The sequence below is a fragment of the Podarcis pityusensis genome (assembly GCF_964106645.2).
Source record: "Podarcis pityusensis genome assembly, chromosome: 16".
NCBI lineage: Eukaryota > Metazoa > Chordata > Lepidosauria > Squamata > Lacertidae > Podarcis > Podarcis pityusensis.
Genome location: NC_138041.1, coordinates 23,654,072 through 23,673,595, shown reverse-complemented (window position 1 = coordinate 23,673,595; position 19,524 = coordinate 23,654,072). Strand labels below are relative to the sequence as shown.

General features: G+C 46.4%; 1 protein-coding gene across 1 annotated transcript in view; it reads left to right on the top strand.

Moving 5' to 3' along the window:
* The window catches only part of GAS2L1 (growth arrest specific 2 like 1), a 58,615-nt gene that overhangs the window by 29,498 nt on the left and 9,593 nt on the right, over window positions 1–19,524 (top strand). The window contains exons 3-4 of the mRNA XM_080986224.1: window positions 13,940–14,047; window positions 16,665–16,761. Coding sequence (XP_080842350.1) covers window positions 13,940–14,047; window positions 16,665–16,761 — 205 coding nt within the window. The remainder of the gene's footprint in view (window positions 1–13,939; window positions 14,048–16,664; window positions 16,762–19,524) is intronic.

Here is a 19,524-nt window from a genome sequence, read left to right as displayed (position 1 = left end):
GATTACTTAGATTTGTGCATTGGGTGTGTGTATGTTTAATTATGTTGTTAGAGAGAGAGAGAGAGAGAGAGAGAGAGATAACCCTGGGTTCTTGAATGGCTGCTGCGTAATGTGCGATGAGCTAATCTTTGCCCCAGATCTCTTGAGGTTTCCCAAATATAGTCACCTCTTGGCATCTGCCGGAGGAAAGCAGAACAGGGAAGTCATGGGTGGGCGGCTGGACGGCTGTGTTTTATGGGCAGCTGATTACGTTACGCCAGGGCATGACTAGACAGGCGTACAAAGATGCTAATCTATTTGCAGGGTGTGTCAGGCGACAGGCAGAGGAATCTGATCAGGGCTGAGCCTCCTCTGTTTTCTTGAAAAGCCCATTAACATTTTGCATCCAGGTAACCCATATTGATTCTTACCCATCTCTACACATTGCTGTTACTTTGTTTTTGTTTGTTCAAGGCACTTAATATCTCAGAAGCCAGGGAGGTGGGTGGAATAAAATCCCTATTCCTTCCTCCCTTCTCCCTTGGATGACCGAAACCGGAATCATATAAGCAAAAGGGGAAACGTTGCAGAATGAGTGGTGCAAACGAGAACATTTTATTTATTCAGTTTTCCATGCATTTATTAAATGTGCACAAATGATGTGTTTGCTAAGAGAGAGGGAGCACTGGAAACGGCATTTGGGCAAGCTCCGCAAAATGAAAAGGAATAGCTTGCAAGGCAGGCTCCTGTGCTGATCCCAGATGTATGATGGGTGCAAGCAGGATTTTCAGAGTCTTCTGAGACCCAGTGGAAAGGCAAGACTGCTTGCTCCCTACCTAGATGCATAGCTGTCAAGCGTCCCTTATTTGGCGGGACAGTCCCTTATCCCAGCGCCATGTCCCGCTGCCGTCCCTTATTGATGATCTCCCTTAAATAAGCTACTGAAGGTAATGGGGCCCTTTCTATGTCTAGCTGTCCTTTGTCAACAACAAATTGTTGCTGTTTTTTTTGTGTTGAATATATGCTATATGGTAATTTATGGACCTAATAGGTATCTAAAGCCATTTGCATGCAACAAAATATGCATTTTATCAAAGTAATTGTTGATCCCTTATTTTGGCTGCTGATCCCTTATTTTTGAGGCTGCTGGTCCCTTATTTTCAGATGTGTAAGTTGACAGCTATGCCTAGATGTCTCTGGGGTGGGGATTCCTGGGTGGCCAGGCCTAATTCATCTGCATCTGCGTCTTAAACCCAAGAGTTGCCACCGGCAACTTCCTGGCTCTGCACAGCAGAGTGTAGAGTCTTGCCTTGCCTCTTCCAACCCCCCTGTTTTCCCGGCAAATCTGGAAACATTTGCGGCTGGGAGGGTTTAGGGTGCAGAATTCGGCCTGGGTGGTGGGGGCGAACGATCTGCTCTCCGTCTTAAGTGTTCCCAGCTCTTCCTCGCTTCCACTCCAGATGGGAGAGAGGTCGAGACCAGAAGCGCCCGTTTGCAGCTAACTAAAAATACCAGTTTTGCTTCTCTTCCATCCCCGACCCCCACGACTGTCTCCAGCTTTGGGCTGGCACGGTGCCAACAGCTGTTGAGATCTGGTTGCTGTGGCGATGGCTGTCCACATGTGTTCTGGAAGGCCGGCCGGCTGTGCCACATGTGCAAAAGATCTCTTGAGCCGGTTGCAAAATAATTGCGGCCGGCTTGCTGCCTCATCTCCAGCCCGTTTGGCAGATTAGACCCCAGAGCGTGACGAGGGATTTTGGATGTTAATTTCTCCTGTGCTGCTGAAGATGTTTCTGTCAATGGGGCTATATAAATAGTAACACCCCCCCACACCCCACCCGTGCTCCAATTCTCAGCATCTGCTGGTCTCCCAAAAACATTTCATAACGGCTGCAGGAGGAATTAATGTGTCCTCATCTGCTTGGAAGCGACACGGAGTGGCATGCACATTCAGAAATATATTTTTTTGGGGGGGTGACTCTCTGGCTTGGCAGGGGGGGTAGATGGGAAATGGTGTCCATCTAGAAGTGCTGCAGCTCAAAGCTGGCGTAGTGCGGCAGACTTTTTTGGATGTGGGATGCTGGGCTGGAATCCTTGCCTCCGCCACAAAACCTGCAACGTGGCTTTGGGCGAGTTACCCATCTCTCAAAATAAAACATTTGCAGTAGGCGTCAAGAGAGGGATATGAGACCTGTGTGTGCACGAACTTTCAAAAAAAAGAAATATGCATTCAGGCCATGCCGTCTTGCAAATCCAGGGACATTCTGCTCTCCCTCTGCATGATTTATGGATTTATGCACATTAAACACATTTACACAAAGTTAATAAAAGGAAACGAATAAATGTTCTCATTTGCACAAGTTATTCTACGGCGTTTACCATTTGGCTCAATGGATTCTGGTTTCGGTCATTAGAGGGAGAAGGGAGGCGTTCCCTCTGCCTCACCACCTCCCTGGCTTCTGAGTTTTCGGCAGGCATTGCCCAGAGCAGGCTTAAGACTAGAAACTTGATTTTAAAGAGAGACAGATGGGAAGCTGATGTCAGGTTGGGCGTTGCATTTTGGATAACCCAACATGGCAGGCGGTCACCATAGACCGGAGCACAGTTTGATCTGCATTCAAAGGGCACTCCCAACTCAAACACCCCAGAGTGTCTGTCAGTGCTGTGTGCATGTGTGCGTGAGGTGAGGAATGAGCCCAGAGGCCCTTGGTACTTGTGTCGAACCCAAGCAAAGTTATCCTGCTATATACAGTGGTACCTCGGGTTACATACGCTTCAGGTTACAGACTCCGCTAACCCAGAAATAGTACCTCGGGTTAAAAACTTTGCTTCAGGATGAGAAGAGAAATTGTGCAGCAGCGGCAGCAGGAGGCTCCATTAGTTAAAGTGGTGCTTCAGGTTAAGAACAGTTTCATGTTAAGAACGGACCTCCGGAATGAATTAAGTACTTAACCCAAGGTACCACTGTATTTACATTTTACAAGCTGCCGTGGGAGAGTTTTGCTCTGCAAGGTGGCATCTGAAGGGCTTTTGAATAAAACAGGCAAGCAAGCCTCATTGGGACTGTCCCGCTTCAGAACACCTGGAGTGGGGAGGCCCCGTGTCGGAATTGTGAAAAGCCTGACACCGCTTCCCTGTCTGTAGAAATCTAGCATGTGGCGGGGAGCAGTTCTAAACCCAGCGCCACCTCTCTGCTTGTAGAAAGCTAGCATATGATGGGCGGCAGTTCCACCCTGGCCCCCTCTTTCCTGAGAATTGTGGCGAGGCACTTCTGCTGGAGAACGAGCGGCCAGGAAGACTCGGCTAATCCATCAAGGGCAGCTTTTGGAAATGGACTCCCTGGAGCTATTACAGCTTGTCCATTTTCTGCCCTCGCCTCCCCGTTGGCTTCATTCCCTGCGTTGTGCTGCTGATGCTTTTTGTAGTTGCTTTGGCTGGACCAAAACCTCTTCTCTCTGCGCAAGAGGTTAGTTTCTTCCCCAGCCAGCTGCTTCATCTCAGCTCCTTGCATCTCTTTCCTGGCTTCTCTTAGAAAAGCGAGAGGCAGGCTAAACCAGCCTTTCTCAACCTGGTGCCCTCCAGATCTTTTAAGCAAGGGGTGGGCCAAGATTTTCAACTGGCTGTCTGCCAACTTCCTGGCCCTCCCCAAAGTCAAAAAGGAGTAGTCTTCTACATTGGCTCCCAGTATGTTTCCAAGCACAATTCAAAGTGTTGGTGCTGACCTATAAAGCCCTAAACAGCCACGGCCCAGTATACCTGAAGGAGCGTCTCCACCCCATCGCTCAGCCCAGACACTGAGGTCCAGCTCCGAGGGCCTTCTGGCTGTTCTGTCACTGCAAGAAGTGAGGTTATGGGGAGGTTACGTAGGCCTTAGGTTGCTGACCCCTGGACTAGACCATGTGAAAATGAACATAGTATTTTAGCTGGGGTTCTTTCATTTTCAGCTTTGTATTCTTGCTTTTGAAAGAAATCGCGCCTAGACATTCCGTTGTGGTGCCCATAATCTAGGTTTAAGCTGCCATTTAGCACCTAACTTGTCCTAGATGCCCCTCAAGGGGTCCCTCCCAGTGCTACAATTCTATGATGGTACGATCTCAACTATATTGCTTGTTCCAGAAGGCAGGAAGGAGAAACACACACGGTGGAAATGGAAAAGGTGTTCATTATGGAGTAAGGCAGAGGTTGTTCCACTGGAGTCGCCAACCTTTGGTGCCCAAAAATCCCCACGCAGTCGGCATTGGACCTGCACCTGTAGCAAAACAAGCCTGGGGAATTTTGAACACTGCCCAGGTGTTGTTGGACTACAACTCCCATCATCCCGGACTTCCGGTCGGCGCCATCGGTTAATGGCGGATTTCCCTCCGAGCTCCGGAGGGGGTCTGCTTTACAAGTTCGGGTCCTGTCGCTACGGCGAAGCGGGGACCCTCAAAAATTACAGGCGCGGAAGCCTGTGAACAAGGAGGCTCGGTGGGCACCATCGCGCCCCCCCGAAATCGCAAGGGAGCCTTTTTAAAGGCTCCGGAACGGCAGCGGGGGGAGAAGCGGTGCTGAGAGCCGCTACCCAGCTTGTAAAGCGAAGCCGCATCGCCATAGCCGGAGAGCGCCGATTCCTTCCTGAAAATTGGATTACAAAGTAAAACCAGTGAGTAAGACTGACTTAATTGGGATTTACAATTATCTTTTTGAAATTTGGCTGAAAACGGGATTGGTTAAAGTAAGGAAGTCAGCCTTTCCCGGACTGCATAAGGATAAAGCAAAGAAGGATTAAAAGCTGCAACCATTGAGAGATCGCAAAGAGTGAAGAGAACCAGACATAAACTGTGAATTTTCCCCCTTTTGGTAGGCAGGAGCAAAAGGGGGAGGAATTTGGAATTAGAACCTGCCAGAAAAAGATTTTAAAACTTTTTATCGCTGTGTCAAATACCCCTGAAATGGACTGCCGGGGCAAAGGAACCTGGAGAGAGAGAACTGTCAGTGAGCTGTCACTTAGATTATTACATTGTTTCAAACTACTCAGCTCAGGAGAGACATTAAATTACTGGTTTGTTGAACTCTGAAAATATAAGAACTGTTACAATTGACTATTGGGAAACCTCAGGGGAATTTTGGACTGTAAGACATTTTGTGTAGCTTTGGAAACTTTGTTCCCCTAGAGGACACTTTGATAACTGTTGCAAATTGGGCTGTAACTATTAAGGCAGTGGAAATTTCCCTTGAAAAACAACTAACAGCTGCGAGAGTGACCTTGGCTAGGCATGAGTGGTGCATCAGAAGAGACAACAACCAGGTCTGGGAGACAATACAAAACAAAATCTTCACAGCGAAGAATTTCAGTCCCAGGCATCCCAGTGGCACCAGCTGCAACTGGTCAGACAAGAACAACAATGTCATCAGATCCTGTAACACAAGCTTTGGTTAAAATAAATGAGTCTTTGGAATCTTTGACAAAGCAGGGGGCGGAAAATAGTAGAAAATTGACAGAACTCTCAATCAAACTTGATCAGAATACACAAAGTGTGAATGAATTAGGGAAAAGGGTGACATCTAATACAGAATCTATTAATAAAATATTAGAGGACTCTGCTAATATACGTAAAATCGCAGAAGAAGCCAAAGTCTCTGCTGATGAGGCTAAAGTCTCGGCGGATGCTACACAGGAAAAAATTGTACCAGTTTGCAAAAAGCTAGAAGATCATACATTGGCCCTGTCTATGCTTGAATTGGAGAGGAGAAGTAGAAACTTAAGACTACGAGCGGTGCCTGAAAGTGAAGGAGACAACTTGGTGAACTTCCTTTCTAAAGAATTTTCTGATTTTTGGCAACAGGAGTTAGAGAAGGAAGAAATTAAAATAGTCACTGCTTTTAGACTGGGAAGAGCACAAGGCAGGAAGAAGCCAAGGGATTGCCTAATAACATTAAGATCAAGAGAGGAAAGAGAAAAAATATTGAGCCTGCATTTTCAAAGAACACTCGAGATTGAAAAGTCTTTTGTGGAGATTTTTAAAGATATCCCAAAGGAAATTCTAGACGCAAGAACATACTATAAAGAATTGGTCGGATTGCTGAAGAAGAACGAAGTACCTTTCAGGTGGGAATTCCCGCAAGGCCTATCTTTCAAATTCAAAGGTAGGAAAATAAGGATAAGATCAGTAGAAGATCGAGATCAATTTTTAAATCACTACAGGGAAGACCTTCTGAAAGGAACAGTCGGAGAGGAAATAACATCAGAAACGAAAGACGCAACAGACATTTTAAACCTGACGTTTGGACTGAAATCACCGACAGAAGAAGAACAACTACTCGGAGCGACAGGAGGTAAATAGCTTCAGGATGGCCCTGCAACTTCTAAGCTGGAATTGTAATGGACTCAATCTTCCGCGAAGGAGGAAAAACATATTCCATTTATTGAAAAAAGAGCAGTTGGACATAATTTGTTTACAGGAAACTCATATAACAAGATTGCATAGGAAATTACTCGTCAATAAGAGATTAGGCCAAGAATTTATTTCATCGGATAAAGTTAAGAAAAGAGGAGTGGTAATCTATGCAAAAGAAAAGTTTATATTTAAAGATGAACAAGGAAGATATTTGGCAATTGAAGTGCAAATTCAAGGTGAAAAATTTTTGATACTAGGGATCTATGCACCTAATGAAGGGAAGTCAGAATTTTTTAAGAAGCTGCATGAGACATTGTTGGACTATTTGGATTACAAATTAATTATGATGGGAGATATGAACGGAGTGGTATCTACAAATATGGATAAAGCACAAAGACAGGTAATTACCAGAGATGGGAGACTACCAAAGACTTTCTTTGAAATGACTGAAAATATGGACTTGATTGATATATGGAGAACAAGGAACCCTCTCGAGAGAGAGGGAACCTTCTTCTCTGAAGCAATGATGACCTGGACCAGAATCGATCAAATTTGGATTACTAGTGGGTTGGCTCCAAAGATTAAGAAAGTGGAAATCTGTCCAAAGACTTGCTCCGACCATAACGCCGTGAAGATGGAGATGAAATTTACAGTAACTGGTCAATTCAGATGGAGGATGAATGACAACCTATTTCGAGACGAGGAGATCCATAGAAAGGCCCAAAAAACTTTAAAGGACTATTTTGAAATAAATCTAAAAACTGATGTAGAAAAAAGAGTGATATGGGACGCAAGCAAAGCAGTGATGCGAGGATTTTTAATTCAACAAAATTCAGTAAAAAAGAGAAAGCAAAATGAGAAGAAGGATAAGATCTTGGAAAAGATAAAAGAAGGAGAGAAGAAATTGAGATCAAAACCAAAGTCCCAGGAGATTCTGAGAGAGATTAAGTTATACCAGACACAATATATGGAATTGATGAATCAAGAGATTGAATGGAAGATAAAACAAATGAGACAAAAGACTTTTGAATCAGCAGATAAATGTGGTAAGCTTCTGGCTTGGCAACTGAAGAAAAGACAGAAACTAAATACAGTTACAAGTCTAGAAGTGGATGGAAAGAATATTTCTAAACCTAACGAGATAAGAAACTGTTTTTTGAGTTATTTTAAAAAGCTATATTCACAAGGACCACAGAAGGAAGAAGATATAGACGAATTCCTTAAAAAGTATGGACTACAAAAAATCTCCTACCAAAGTAAGGTGGATCTAAACCAGAGAATAACAGATCAAGAGATAGAGAGTGCCATTCAAAATATGCAACTGGGCAAATCTCCAGGACCAGATGGACTGACTTCCAGATACTATAAAGCTTTGAAGGAGTGGTTGGTACAACCATTAAAGGAAGTCTGTAATGAGATCTTGGAGGGGAAAAGGGCACCAGAATCGTGGAAAGAAGCGTATATTACACTCATACCAAAGACAGAGACTGAAAAGACTCAATTTAAGAACTACCGCCCAATATCATTACTTAATGTGGATTATAAAATTTTTGCAGACATTCTGGCAAAAAGATTGAAAAGAGTGTTGATGGAGAAGATTCATAAGGACCAAGCAGGCTTTCTCCCAAAAAGGCATTTATCAGATAATGTGAGGAACATAATAGACATTCTGGAATTATTAGAGGTGAATATAAACACTAAAGCAGTTCTGATCTTTGTGGACGCGGAGAAAGCCTTTGACAATATTTCTTGGAGTTTTATGAAAAAGAATCTTCATGGGATGGGGGTAGGCCAAGGATTTGAGAATGGTATGGGTGCCATATACGCTGAACAAAAGGCTAAGTTGATTGTAAATAATGTGATAACTGAAGAATTTAAAATAGAAAAAGGGACACGACAGGGGTGCCCAATTTCCCCTTTACTTTTTATTTCTGTTCTGGAGGTGTTGCTTAATATGATTAGAGATGACCAGCAGGTTAAAGGTGTACAGGTCGGAGCCAAACATTACAAGTTAAGGGCCTTTGCAGATGATTTAGTACTTACTTTACAAGAGCCAGACACTAGTACAAAAAGGGTGTTGGAGCTAATTCAAGAATTTGGTCAGGTGGCCGGATTTAAATTGAATAAACAAAAGACTAAAGTTTTGGAAAAAAATTTGACAGTCATGGAAAGGGAGAAGTTCCAGAATGAAACAGGTTTGACAGTGGTAAAGAAGGTGAAATACCTAGGGGTCTATTTGACATCTAAGAATTCGAACTTGTATAAAGACAATTATGAAAAATGTTGGTCGGAAATTAAAAAAGATCTAGAAATATGGTCAAATTTGAGATTGTCAATGTTAGGCCGAATTGCAGCTATTAAGATGAATGTATTGCCTAGAATGTTATTTTTGTTCCAAACATTACAAATTCTGGACAAGATAGATTGTTTCAAGAGGTGGCAGAAGGATATCTCGAAATTTGTCTGGCAGGGCAAAAAGCCCAGAATAAAATTTAAAATACTGACGGATGCAAAAGAAAGAGGGGGGTTTGCCCTGCCGGACTTAAAACTGTATTATGAAGCAGCAGCATTTTGCTGGCTGAAAGAATGGATGCTCCTCGAGAATACAGATATCTTGGACTTAGAAGGTTTTAATAATACATTTGGTTGGCATGCATATCTATGGTATGATAAAATTAAGGTGCATAGGGCCTTTAAAAACCATATTGTCAGGAAAGCATTATATAACGTTTGGATAAGATATAAAGATTTGTTGGAAAGTAAAACCCCTAGATGGTTGTCACCTTTAGAGGCTACAGCGCTGAAAAAGCTTAATATGGAAGCTGAATGGCTAAAGTATTGGGAAATTTTGGAACAAGATGGAGATAAATTGAAGTTACAGAGCTATGAGAAATTGAAACCCAAGGTTCGAGATTGGCTCCATTATTATCAAATAATGGAGGTACATAAACAAGACAGGAAAATTGGATTCCAGGTGGAGAAATCAAAATTAGAAATTGAACTGTTAGAATCCAATACTAAGAATTTGTCAAAAATGTATAATCTGCTGCTGAAATGGAATACACAAGATGAAATAGTTAAATCAGCTATGATTAAGTGGGCACAGGACATTGGTCATAACATTATGTTTGCTGACTGGGAATGGTTGTGGAACACTGGTATAAAATTTACGGCATGTAATGCCTTAAAGGAAAATATTATGAAAATGATCTATAGGTGGTACATGACCCCAGTCAAGCTAGCAAAAATTTATCATTTGCCTGATAATAAGTGTTGGAAGTGTAAAGAAACGGAAGGTACTTTTTATCATCTTTGGTGGACGTGCCCGAAGATTAAGGCTTTCTGGGAAATGATATATAATGAAATGAAAAAGGTACTTAAATGTACTTTTCCTAAGAAACCGGAGGCCTTTCTCTTGGGCATTGTCGGCCAATTGGTGTCAAAGAAAGATAGAAATTTCTTTATGTATGCTACGACAGCAGCAAGAATACTCATCGCAAAGTATTGGAAGACAGAAGAATTACCCACCTTGGAAGAGTGGCAGATGAAGGTAATAGACTATATGACACTGGCTGAGATGACTGGCAGAATCCGTGAGCAGGGGAAAGAGACGGCGGAAGAAGAGTGGAAGAAATTTAAAATTTACCTTAAGAACTATTATAAAATTGAGGAATGTTAAAATGTCGAGGTTTGGAGAAAGAAAAGGAGATTACAGTGACATAAGATTAAGTTGAAGAAAAGAATAAGAAAAAATATATTTGATAAAATTAATTAGAATTTGCTGAAATAAATTTTGGAAATTGGGATGTAGGAAGGGGAGGTTTGGGGGAGTCCGAGAAGAGAGGGACATGAAAAAAAGGTTATGAAATTTTACATGTTTGTATGTCTTTTTTTTATTTGTTTGTATTGTTTAAAATTATTCTGTAAAACCAATAAAAATTCTTACAAAAAAAAAAAAAAAAATACAACTCCCATCATCCCTGGCGAGCTTCGCCAATGCACAGGGATTGTGGCATTCGAAGTCCGACGACACCCGGGGTTGAAGACTTGACTGTCAGCGGCTCTCCAGAGTTTCCTTCCCAGCCCTACCTGCGGACGCCAGGGTTTTGAACCTGGGACCTTAGCAAGCAGAGCAGGAGCTCTGCCAATGAGCTGCAGATTTCCCTTTAACACCTAGGAGAGCAGGAAGCTGACTCATACCAAGAAATGCCATAAGTCTTATCGAACTCAACCTTGTCTGCAAAACCAGAGGCAGGGAATCTTCTTAGGCCCAGAGTCTCAGATCTTTATCTGTGGGCCTACCCACCTGCCATTTGCCTGATGATGTGAGTCACCGCAGTGGCCCATCTAGCTCAGTGTTGTCAACACTGACTGGTAGCAGCTCTCCAGGGTTTCAGGCAGGGTCTATCTCTCTCTCTCTCCCCCCAGCCCTGCCTGGAGATGCCAAGGATTGAACCTAGGAATGTATGTGTGCAAACTACTGAGTTTTGGCACTTCCTTAACACACAAGAGTGCTGGAAACTAACTCATACTATACCCAGCTCAGTATTCCCTTCACTGACTGGCAGCAGCTTTCCAGAGTTTCAGATATGAGATGTTTTCCAATCCTATTTTGAGATGCTGAGGATTGTAGCTGAGCTATTTTGCATGCAAAGCAGACAGTCTACCGCTGATCTATGACCTTGCGCTATACAGAGCCAGGCTACTGGTCCATCTCGCTCAGCTTTCTCTACACTGGCGGGCAGTGGCTTCCTAGGGGTTCAGGAGGAGTCTTGTCCCAGCCTTACCTGCTGGGGACTGAACCAGGGATCTTCTGCATGCAAAGCAGGTGCTCTGTTGTCTAGCTGTGGCTCTTCAGCTTTAACGGCTCTGCTCTCAAATAAAACTGCTAACAGATGTGTCAGAGGTCTCTGTCCTTGCTTTCAGGAGCCCAACCAAATGTGGAAAAGTTGCAGTCATTTTTGCTGTTTTTTCCTACGTGCAGGAAAAATCCACTTTTCCGCTCCCACCCCACCCCCCACCCCTTTCAGCAAGAGAGCTATTCTATACAGGCTTGTAAAATTCCACGCATTAAATTTTGTTCCATCGAGGGAAAATAAAAACTCATACTCTTCCCCGTCCGCCGCCTTTTTAAAAGCCATTTATTTACCTCTTTTCAGAATCATTAACTCACTTTTCCCAGGGATCACAGTGGCTCAGAAAAACAGAAAACCAGATTATTCATTGCTGAAGGTGGATAATCCCTGGAAGATAAGACTAGGATAAAATACTGTGAATGGTCATTGTGGCAGCTTTGAAGCTGGTCAGTCTAACACTGTCCGAGATAAATACGCACTGCATTCAGCGTTAGCTCAGTGTAGACCCATCACAACTAATAGGCATGACTAAGTTAGACCCATTGATTTCAATGAATCTACTCTGAAAGCAACCCTTCAGGCTTCTGTCTGGCCCAAAGTTTTTGCCTAGCTGGAATGTGCCCAAGGAGTCTTGCTTTTCTGGATACAGAGGGGTGCGTAGGAACATAGCCTCTTTGCACAGAGGTCAAATAAATATCTATTGCTCCGCCCACTTTTGCCTCTTGGCATGTGGCCCCCAGAAGCTTTCTCAGAAGGCAATGTGGCCCTCGGGCAGAAAATACCGTATTTTTCGCACCATAGGACGCACCGGCCCATAGGACGCATCAAGTTTTTTGGGGGGGAAATAAAGGAAAAAAAATTATTTCCCCCCCAGGCGCTTGTGGGGCCGGCAGCGGGGAGAAGTGCTCTTCTCCCCGCAGTCCGCCTTCAGATCAGGTCCGGGGACAGCGGGAAGACGCGCTGCGTCTCCCAGCTGTCCCCGGAGCTTGGGGGCAGGCAGCGGGGAGAAGCGCTCTTCTCCCTGCCGCCCGCCTTGAGATCAGGTCCGGGGACAGCGGGGAGACGCGCTGCGTCTCCCCGCTGTCCCCGGAGCTTGGGGGCAGGCAGCGGGGAGAAGCGCTCTTCTCCCTGCCGCCCGCCTTGAGATCAGGTCCGGGGACAGCGGGGAGACGCGCTGCGTCTCCCAGCTGTCCCCGGAGCTTGCGGGGCAGGCAGCGGGGAGAAGCGCTCTTCTCCCCGCCGCCCGCCTTCAGATCAGGTCCGGGGACAGCGGGAAGACGCGCTGCGTCTCCCAGCTGTCCCCGGAGCTTGGGGGCAGGCAGCGGGGAGAAGTGCTCTTCTCCCTGCCGCCCGCCTTGAGATCAGGTCCGGGGACAGCGGGAAGACGCGCTGCGTCTCCCAGCTGTCCCCGGAGCTTGGGGGGCAGGCAGCGGGGAGAAGCGCTCTTCTCCCCGCCGCCCGCCTTGATATCAAGTCCGGGGACAGCAGGAAGACGCGCTGCGTCTCCCAGCTGTCCCCGGAGCTTGGGGGCAGGCAGCGGGGAGAAGCGCTCTTCTCCCCGCCGCCCGCCTTGATATCAAGTCCGGGGACAGCGGGAAGACGCGCTGCGTCTCCCAGCTGTCCCCAGAGCTTGCGGGGCCGGCGGCGGGGTCTCCCCGCCGTCAGCCTCCAAACCACTTCGGGAGACAGCGGGATGGCGGCGTTCCGCCTCCCTCTGTCCCCTGACCTTGTGGGGCTGGCGCTGGGGCTCTCCTGAAGCCTGGAGAGCGAAAGGGGTCGGTGCGCACCGACCCCCCTCGCTCTCCAGGCTTCAGTGAAAGCCTGCATTCGCACCATAGGACGCACACACATTTCCCCTTCATTTTTGGAGGGGAAAAAGTGCGTCCTATAGTGCGAAAAATACGGTAGCTCTCCCCCCTTGATTAAGGGGGAGTGTCTTACTGCCCCTAGAAAGGAGGGGAAGGGGCATCCCTCAGCCTCGGGGCCACTCTAGTAAGAGACCTGATCCGTCGGAACAGGAGAGCTATCTTGTACCAAATCAGATCATCGGTCCATCTAGCTCAGTATTGTCAACACTGACCGGCAGCAGCTCTTTCCTAGGCCTACCTGGAGTGCTGGTGGGAGTTGCAGGTCAACATATCTGGAAGGCACAGGTTGGAAGAAGGCTGTGCCTGGGTTTACTGCATTTGCCTTGCTGTTTTTGATATGTCTCCCTGAGCCGGGAGGGCATAAATCACTGCATCTGGGAGCAGCTTTTGGCTCAGGGCATCACCTCCTGCATCACCTCCTCTGGCTACAAACAGGGTGGGCCCCTTCCTTGTTTTGAACTGGTTGCCAAGGCGGGAGGCCCAAACATCCACCAACTTTCAGTCTGTGGCTAGATGCGCTTTCATCGACAGTCTGCAAGCATTGGGGGGGGGGGGGGAGTTATTCTCCCTGGTTCCTTCAGGGCCATAGATGTGCTGGCTAGGGGCTGGTTTATTAGGGTCCCCAAGGGCCACCTTATCCAACCCCCCAGCAATGCAGGAATTGCAACTGGAAAAGGAGACTGCCCCCGTTTGACCCTCACTGCAATCGGGCGAGGTAGGCTTCGCACAGGGACTTGAATCAACTTTATTTTGTTGTGGGCTGCAAAGGAGCAGCGTGTTGGATTGTTTGTGATGGGTTGGTTGCTAATCAATTACATTTCTTTTTTTCCTCCATCCCCTCTTCCCCCTTCCCTCTTAGGTAAGAGAGATCTTGGGCCATTGTACCTGCCCATCCCAGTTCCCCATGGTCAAAGTCTCAGAGGGTAAATATAAAGTGGGAGACTCCAACGCCCTGATCTTTGTTCGAGTAAGATCTTCTACAAATACATCTCTTTCCCTCCCCTCCTAGCTTTCCTGTCCCCTCCCTCCCCCCCAAAAAGAATAATCTGTCTTCAGGGCTCTAAACCAGTGGTTCACAAACTGGGTGTACCACCACCTAGAGGGCTGTGGGATTACCTATCATGGTGCTAAGAGGCAAGGGGGCAGCAGATGTGGAAGGGGGGGGGGTCTGGAGGTGTAAATGACTCTCAGACTTTGAAAAGCCCTGGATCAAGCCTGTCAAATTTGTTAAATTAATTAAACCACATAGTTTTAATTGGATTTTGAAGAAAACGTGCAATTAATTGTTACTGTTTCAAATTTTATTGTGGTATTCCTTAGTGGGATATACAAACCACTATCCTGGATAATGCTTTTTGTAGGGTAAGGAGCACCGGGGATGAGTTTATGGAACCAAAGGGGGGGGCCTCCCCTCCCTCCCCCCCCACAAAAAAAAAACGGTTTGGGGACCACTGCTCTAGACTCTCTGAGATCAGATTATTATTACTGTTATCATTGATTGCATCTATCGGTAGCTTTATGCAAAGCGTCAAAGTACAATGAGGAAAATTTAATACAGTGAGCAAGGCAAAACCCCTTAGATGCTCATCCAGTGATGTATAAGGGCAGAGTGTTACCTGCCTTGTTACGAAACAAGCACCCTCCTAGGGGGCAACTAAATCATAGAATTGGAAGCTTCTCTGACGGTCATCTGGTCCAGCCCCCTGCAATGCGGGAATTTCAGCTAAAGCATCCATGACAGATGACCACCCAACTTCTGCTTGAGGAATGCAAAAGACCTGATTGAAGGAAACGGTCTTAGCTTGAGACCTCAAGCCTGGCAAGGATGGCTCCAGGCCCACCTCCCTGGAAAACACCCCTGAACAGACCTGTCCTCATGTCTCCCTCCCTACCCTGTTCCAGCAGCTCACTTTGGGTCGGGTACAAGGACTTCTGATGGACACCACAGGGTCTGGGCTGTTTTATATTGGAGAGCCGGTCCTTGACGTTCTTTTAGTAATTTAAGGGCAATAATCTAAAACAGTGTTTCCCAATTAGGGGTCTGCAGAATGCACCCAGAGAGCCCCACCCCTTGCCTCCCCACCCCCAAACTACTTTTTTTGCAATTTTATGGCAATATCACAAAATTTATGGTCTGTTTTAGCACACCCTGATTTTTCAATACATTGGCCAAAATCAGTTTTGAAATCACACCGCCATAACGTTTTTGACCTGGCAATTCGCAGCAATATAATCAGGGAAGTCAATTTCAAGACACTGCCGATGACGCTGCCGATCTGAGCTGCCTTCCCTGATGCTGAGGGGAAACAGGGCAGCTGATCGCCCTCACTTCAAGGCACCGTGGCACTGCTTTCCCCTGGCACTGAGGCAGAAGCTTTTCTCAGTCAGCAGGAAAGCAGCAGCGGCCACAGTGGGCATGCATCTTTGCTGATTGCCAGCACTGGCTGCCCCACTGACGGTGTCTTGATGGCACCCCACATCCCATCCCACTCAAACCATTCGGTGAAGATGACTCCGCTTCCTCTCCTCCCTCTATCCCCCGGATCTCTACAGCTGCCCCATCCCTCATCCCCACGCCCGATCTCCAATTCCAGACATTGTGATATATCTGAATATCACGATGTTTAGCTGCTGATATATGGGACGCGGGTGGCGCTGTGGGTTAAACCACAGAGCCCAGGACTTACCGATCAGAAGGTCGGCGGTTCAAATCCCCGCGACGAGGTGAGCTCCCGTTGCTTGGTCCCTGTTCCTGCCAACCTAGCAGTTCGAAAGCACGTCAAAGTGCAAGTAGATAAATAGGTACCACTCCGGCGGGAAGGTAAACGGCGTTTCCGTGCTTCTCTGGTTCACCAGAAGTGGCTTAGTCATGCTGGCCACATGATCCGGAAGCTGTACGCCGGCTCCCTCGGCCAATAAAGCCAGATGAGCGCTGCAACCCCCGAGTTGGCCACAACTGGATCTAATGGTCAGGGGTCCCTTTACCTTTACCTTTATATATCACGATGTTGAAAACCAGATATTGCTCAGCCTTGGTCTGTTTTTTAGTACAGTCGTACCTTGGATCCCAAATGCCTTGGTACTCATCCGTTTTGGCTCCCGAACGTCGCAAACCCGAAAGTGAGTGTTCCGGTTTGCGAACATTCTTTGGAAGCCGAACATACAACGCAGCTTCCAATTGTCTGTAGGAGGTTCCTGCAGCCAATCAGAAGCCACGCCTTGGTTGTCAAACATTTTCAGAAGTCGAATGGACTCCCGGAATGGATTCCGTTCGACAACCAAAGTACGACTGTATATCTAAAATCCTTTGCTTATTAGGGGCTTCCCCCACATTTTGTTCAAAAAATTTGCTTTGCAGAGGTATCAAAATTTGCAAAAGTAGGGGGGTCCATGCCTTGGCTTTTGAAAAACAGGCGGTCCTCAGTAATTAGCTAATTGGGAACCACTGATCTAAAAGGCAATTACACCTGTTGCACCCCACCCAGCAATCTCCTCTCTTGCCTTTCCATGTGAGGACGCACCCTATTGATCCCACCAGCAAAACCTGCTCACCTGATGTGGGTTTTTTTGGGTTGCCCACACAGGTGCTGAGGAACCACGTGATGGTGCGGGTTGGCGGGGGCTGGGACACCCTGGAACACTACCTGGACAAGCACGATCCATGCCGCTGCGCCTCTTTCTGTGAGTATGGAGGACTCCGGGGACTTGTTCTGACCTTTTCCAAGCAATGTGCACAAAAGTCTGATCTGGGACGCTTTAACAACATCTCTGCACAGGACCACAGAGTGGTGCCCTGTGTGTGTGTATTGGCATGAGTTGGTATCACAAAGATCCTCAGCATCTCTAGATGTCAGGCGGCAGAGGAACCAGCCCCCACGGCAGGTTGCCAGGAACAGATAAGACAAGGAAAAGAACTGTGGGACCTGTTGTTTGCCCCCACAGAGCTGCAGTTCCCAGCGCGCTTAACAAGCCATACTTCCCAGGATTCTTGAAAGCTGCGTGCTTTCAATGTGTGTGTGTTTGTGTGTGTGTGTACATCATGAAACACCCAGCAGGGCTTTCCAAGGGAGTGATGCTTCTGAATACAGTGGTACCTTGGTTCTCAAACTTAATCCTTCCGGAAATAAGTTCCAAAACCAAAGCGTTCCAAAACCAAGGTGCACCTTCCCATAGAAAGCAATGCAAAACGGATTAATCCGTTCCAGACTTTCAAAAGCAACCCCTAAAACAGCAATTTAACTTGAATTTTACTATCTAGCGAGACCATAAAATGAAAGCAATAATCAATGTACCGCACTATAAAATAAATAAGACGGTATTGTAGATGATAAAAATTAACATTTTTTCCTTACCTGCACTGATGATAGTCATTGTTTGGATGGGGGGCTTTTATCCATTTCCGCAGTCACACAATCAATCAATCAATCAATCAATCAATAGCTGAACTGGATTCCACACAGTCACAAAAACAAAAACTGAAAAAGCCTCAAAAACAAAAGCACAAAATAAATAGCAAGAACAAAAGCACCAAACTTAAACTGTTCTGGCAGTCTGTTTAACTTCTGAAATGTTCGAAAACCAAGGTGCGGCTTCTGATTGGTGCAGGTGCCCCGGAAACAATAGCTAACAACCGCATCGAACATTTGGCTTCCAAAAAACGTTTGAAAACCGGAACACTTCCGGGTTTTTGCTGTTTGAGAACCAAGGCATTTGAGAACCAAGGTACCACTGTACCAGTCCTTGGAAACCACGGAGGAGGGACAGAGTGCTTTTGTGCCCAGATCCTGCTCTGGGCTTCTGATTGGCCATTGTGAGGAGAGGGTGACAGGCTGAATAGGCCATGGGCCTGATCCGGCAGAAAGGCTCTTCTGATATTCGTACAGAACTTCCAGGTGCAGAGGCAGTCTAACTTGGTTCTTTGGGGCCTTTGGCCGCTGTGAGGAAAGGATGGCGGGCTGGATCGATCAGCAGCCTCATCCTGCAGACTGCTTTTTTATGCCATCTTGGGGAAAGTGTTTGCGCATAAAGATAAGCCCAGATTTCTGGCTCTTTCCCACATTGGGAACCTGCCTTGGCACAATCATTGGAGGGGCTGCCATTGTTTACAAAGGCCATCCCTTGCTCTCCTGCAAGTCATGCTGTGAGCCTTCTGTTTTCCTTCCCAGGAAACTGACCCCATAGCAGCTGACTCTGAGTCTTCCTGTTGTTCAGGGAAGCGGAGAGCATGAAACCATATTAACCCTAAAACGGCTACATAATCAAGCCTGGGAACTTTCGACTTCTGAAGGCGGGGGTTTGCTGCATTCCCGCAGTGCCCCCTTGTGGCTCGTGGCCATCATAGCTTCCTTCCACACGGGTTCATTGCGCTTTGCACAAAACAGTGACCTGGAGTTACCCTGCTTGCTAGTTTTTTTCTCTGCCTCCTGATTGGCTTGGATGCTGAGCCTTGCAATCCTATGGGCTAGAAACTTGACTTTAAAAAATAAAATAAAAAACAGACATTCCACAATGTTCAGCTGAAAGTACATCAGTCCAACTGTAAACGGACCCCTGACCATTAGGTCCAGTTGTGGCCAAATCGGGTTGCAGCCCTCATCTTGCTTTATTGGCCAAGGGAGCCGGCGTACAGCTTCTGGGTCATGTGGCCAGCATGACTAAGCCACTTCTGGCGAACAAGAGCAGCGCACGGAAATGCCGTTTTACCTTCCCGCCAGAGTGGTACCTATTTATCTACTTGCACTTTGACGTGATTTTGAACTGCTAGGTGGGCAGGAGCAGGGACCAAGCAACGGGAGCTCACCCCATTGCAGGGATTCAAACCGCCGACCTTCTGATCAGCAAGTCCTAGGCTCTGTGGTTTAACCCACAGCGCCACCCATGTCCCTCAGTGCAACTATATATTGGGATAAATGCCTAGTGCAAGGACAGCTTGTTATCTCCCCAGTAGCGTTGGTGCAAAAGCTTGTGTTGCAGATGAGACAACGGAATGGAGCAATGAGGGGTTGGGCCAGGGAGAGTCTGGTGAGACAGCCTTGTAGATCAGTTGGCAAAAGCTGTTAGTCCACAAGCATGTGCACAGCTGACATTCACCATTTGTGAGCTTTGAGAAGCAAAAGACATGAGTTCACTCTCCAGGTAGCCGGGTAATATCAGAGAACTGTAGAGTTGCAAGGGACCTCAAGTTTCATCTAGTCCAACCCCCTACAATGCAGGAATCACAGCTAAAGAATCCCTAGCAGAGATTTGTATTAAATTTGTTTTAATGTGGCTGATTTGGTAAAAATATATATGGGGGGGGAAAATCAACAACAATGATTTAAGAATCCCTGACAGATCCTTGCTTGCAACCACAGATCAGGGGAACCTAACTTAGGAGACACAGCCAGAAATAAGCTTTGCCCCCCCCATTAACAATAATAATAATAATAATAATAATAATAATAA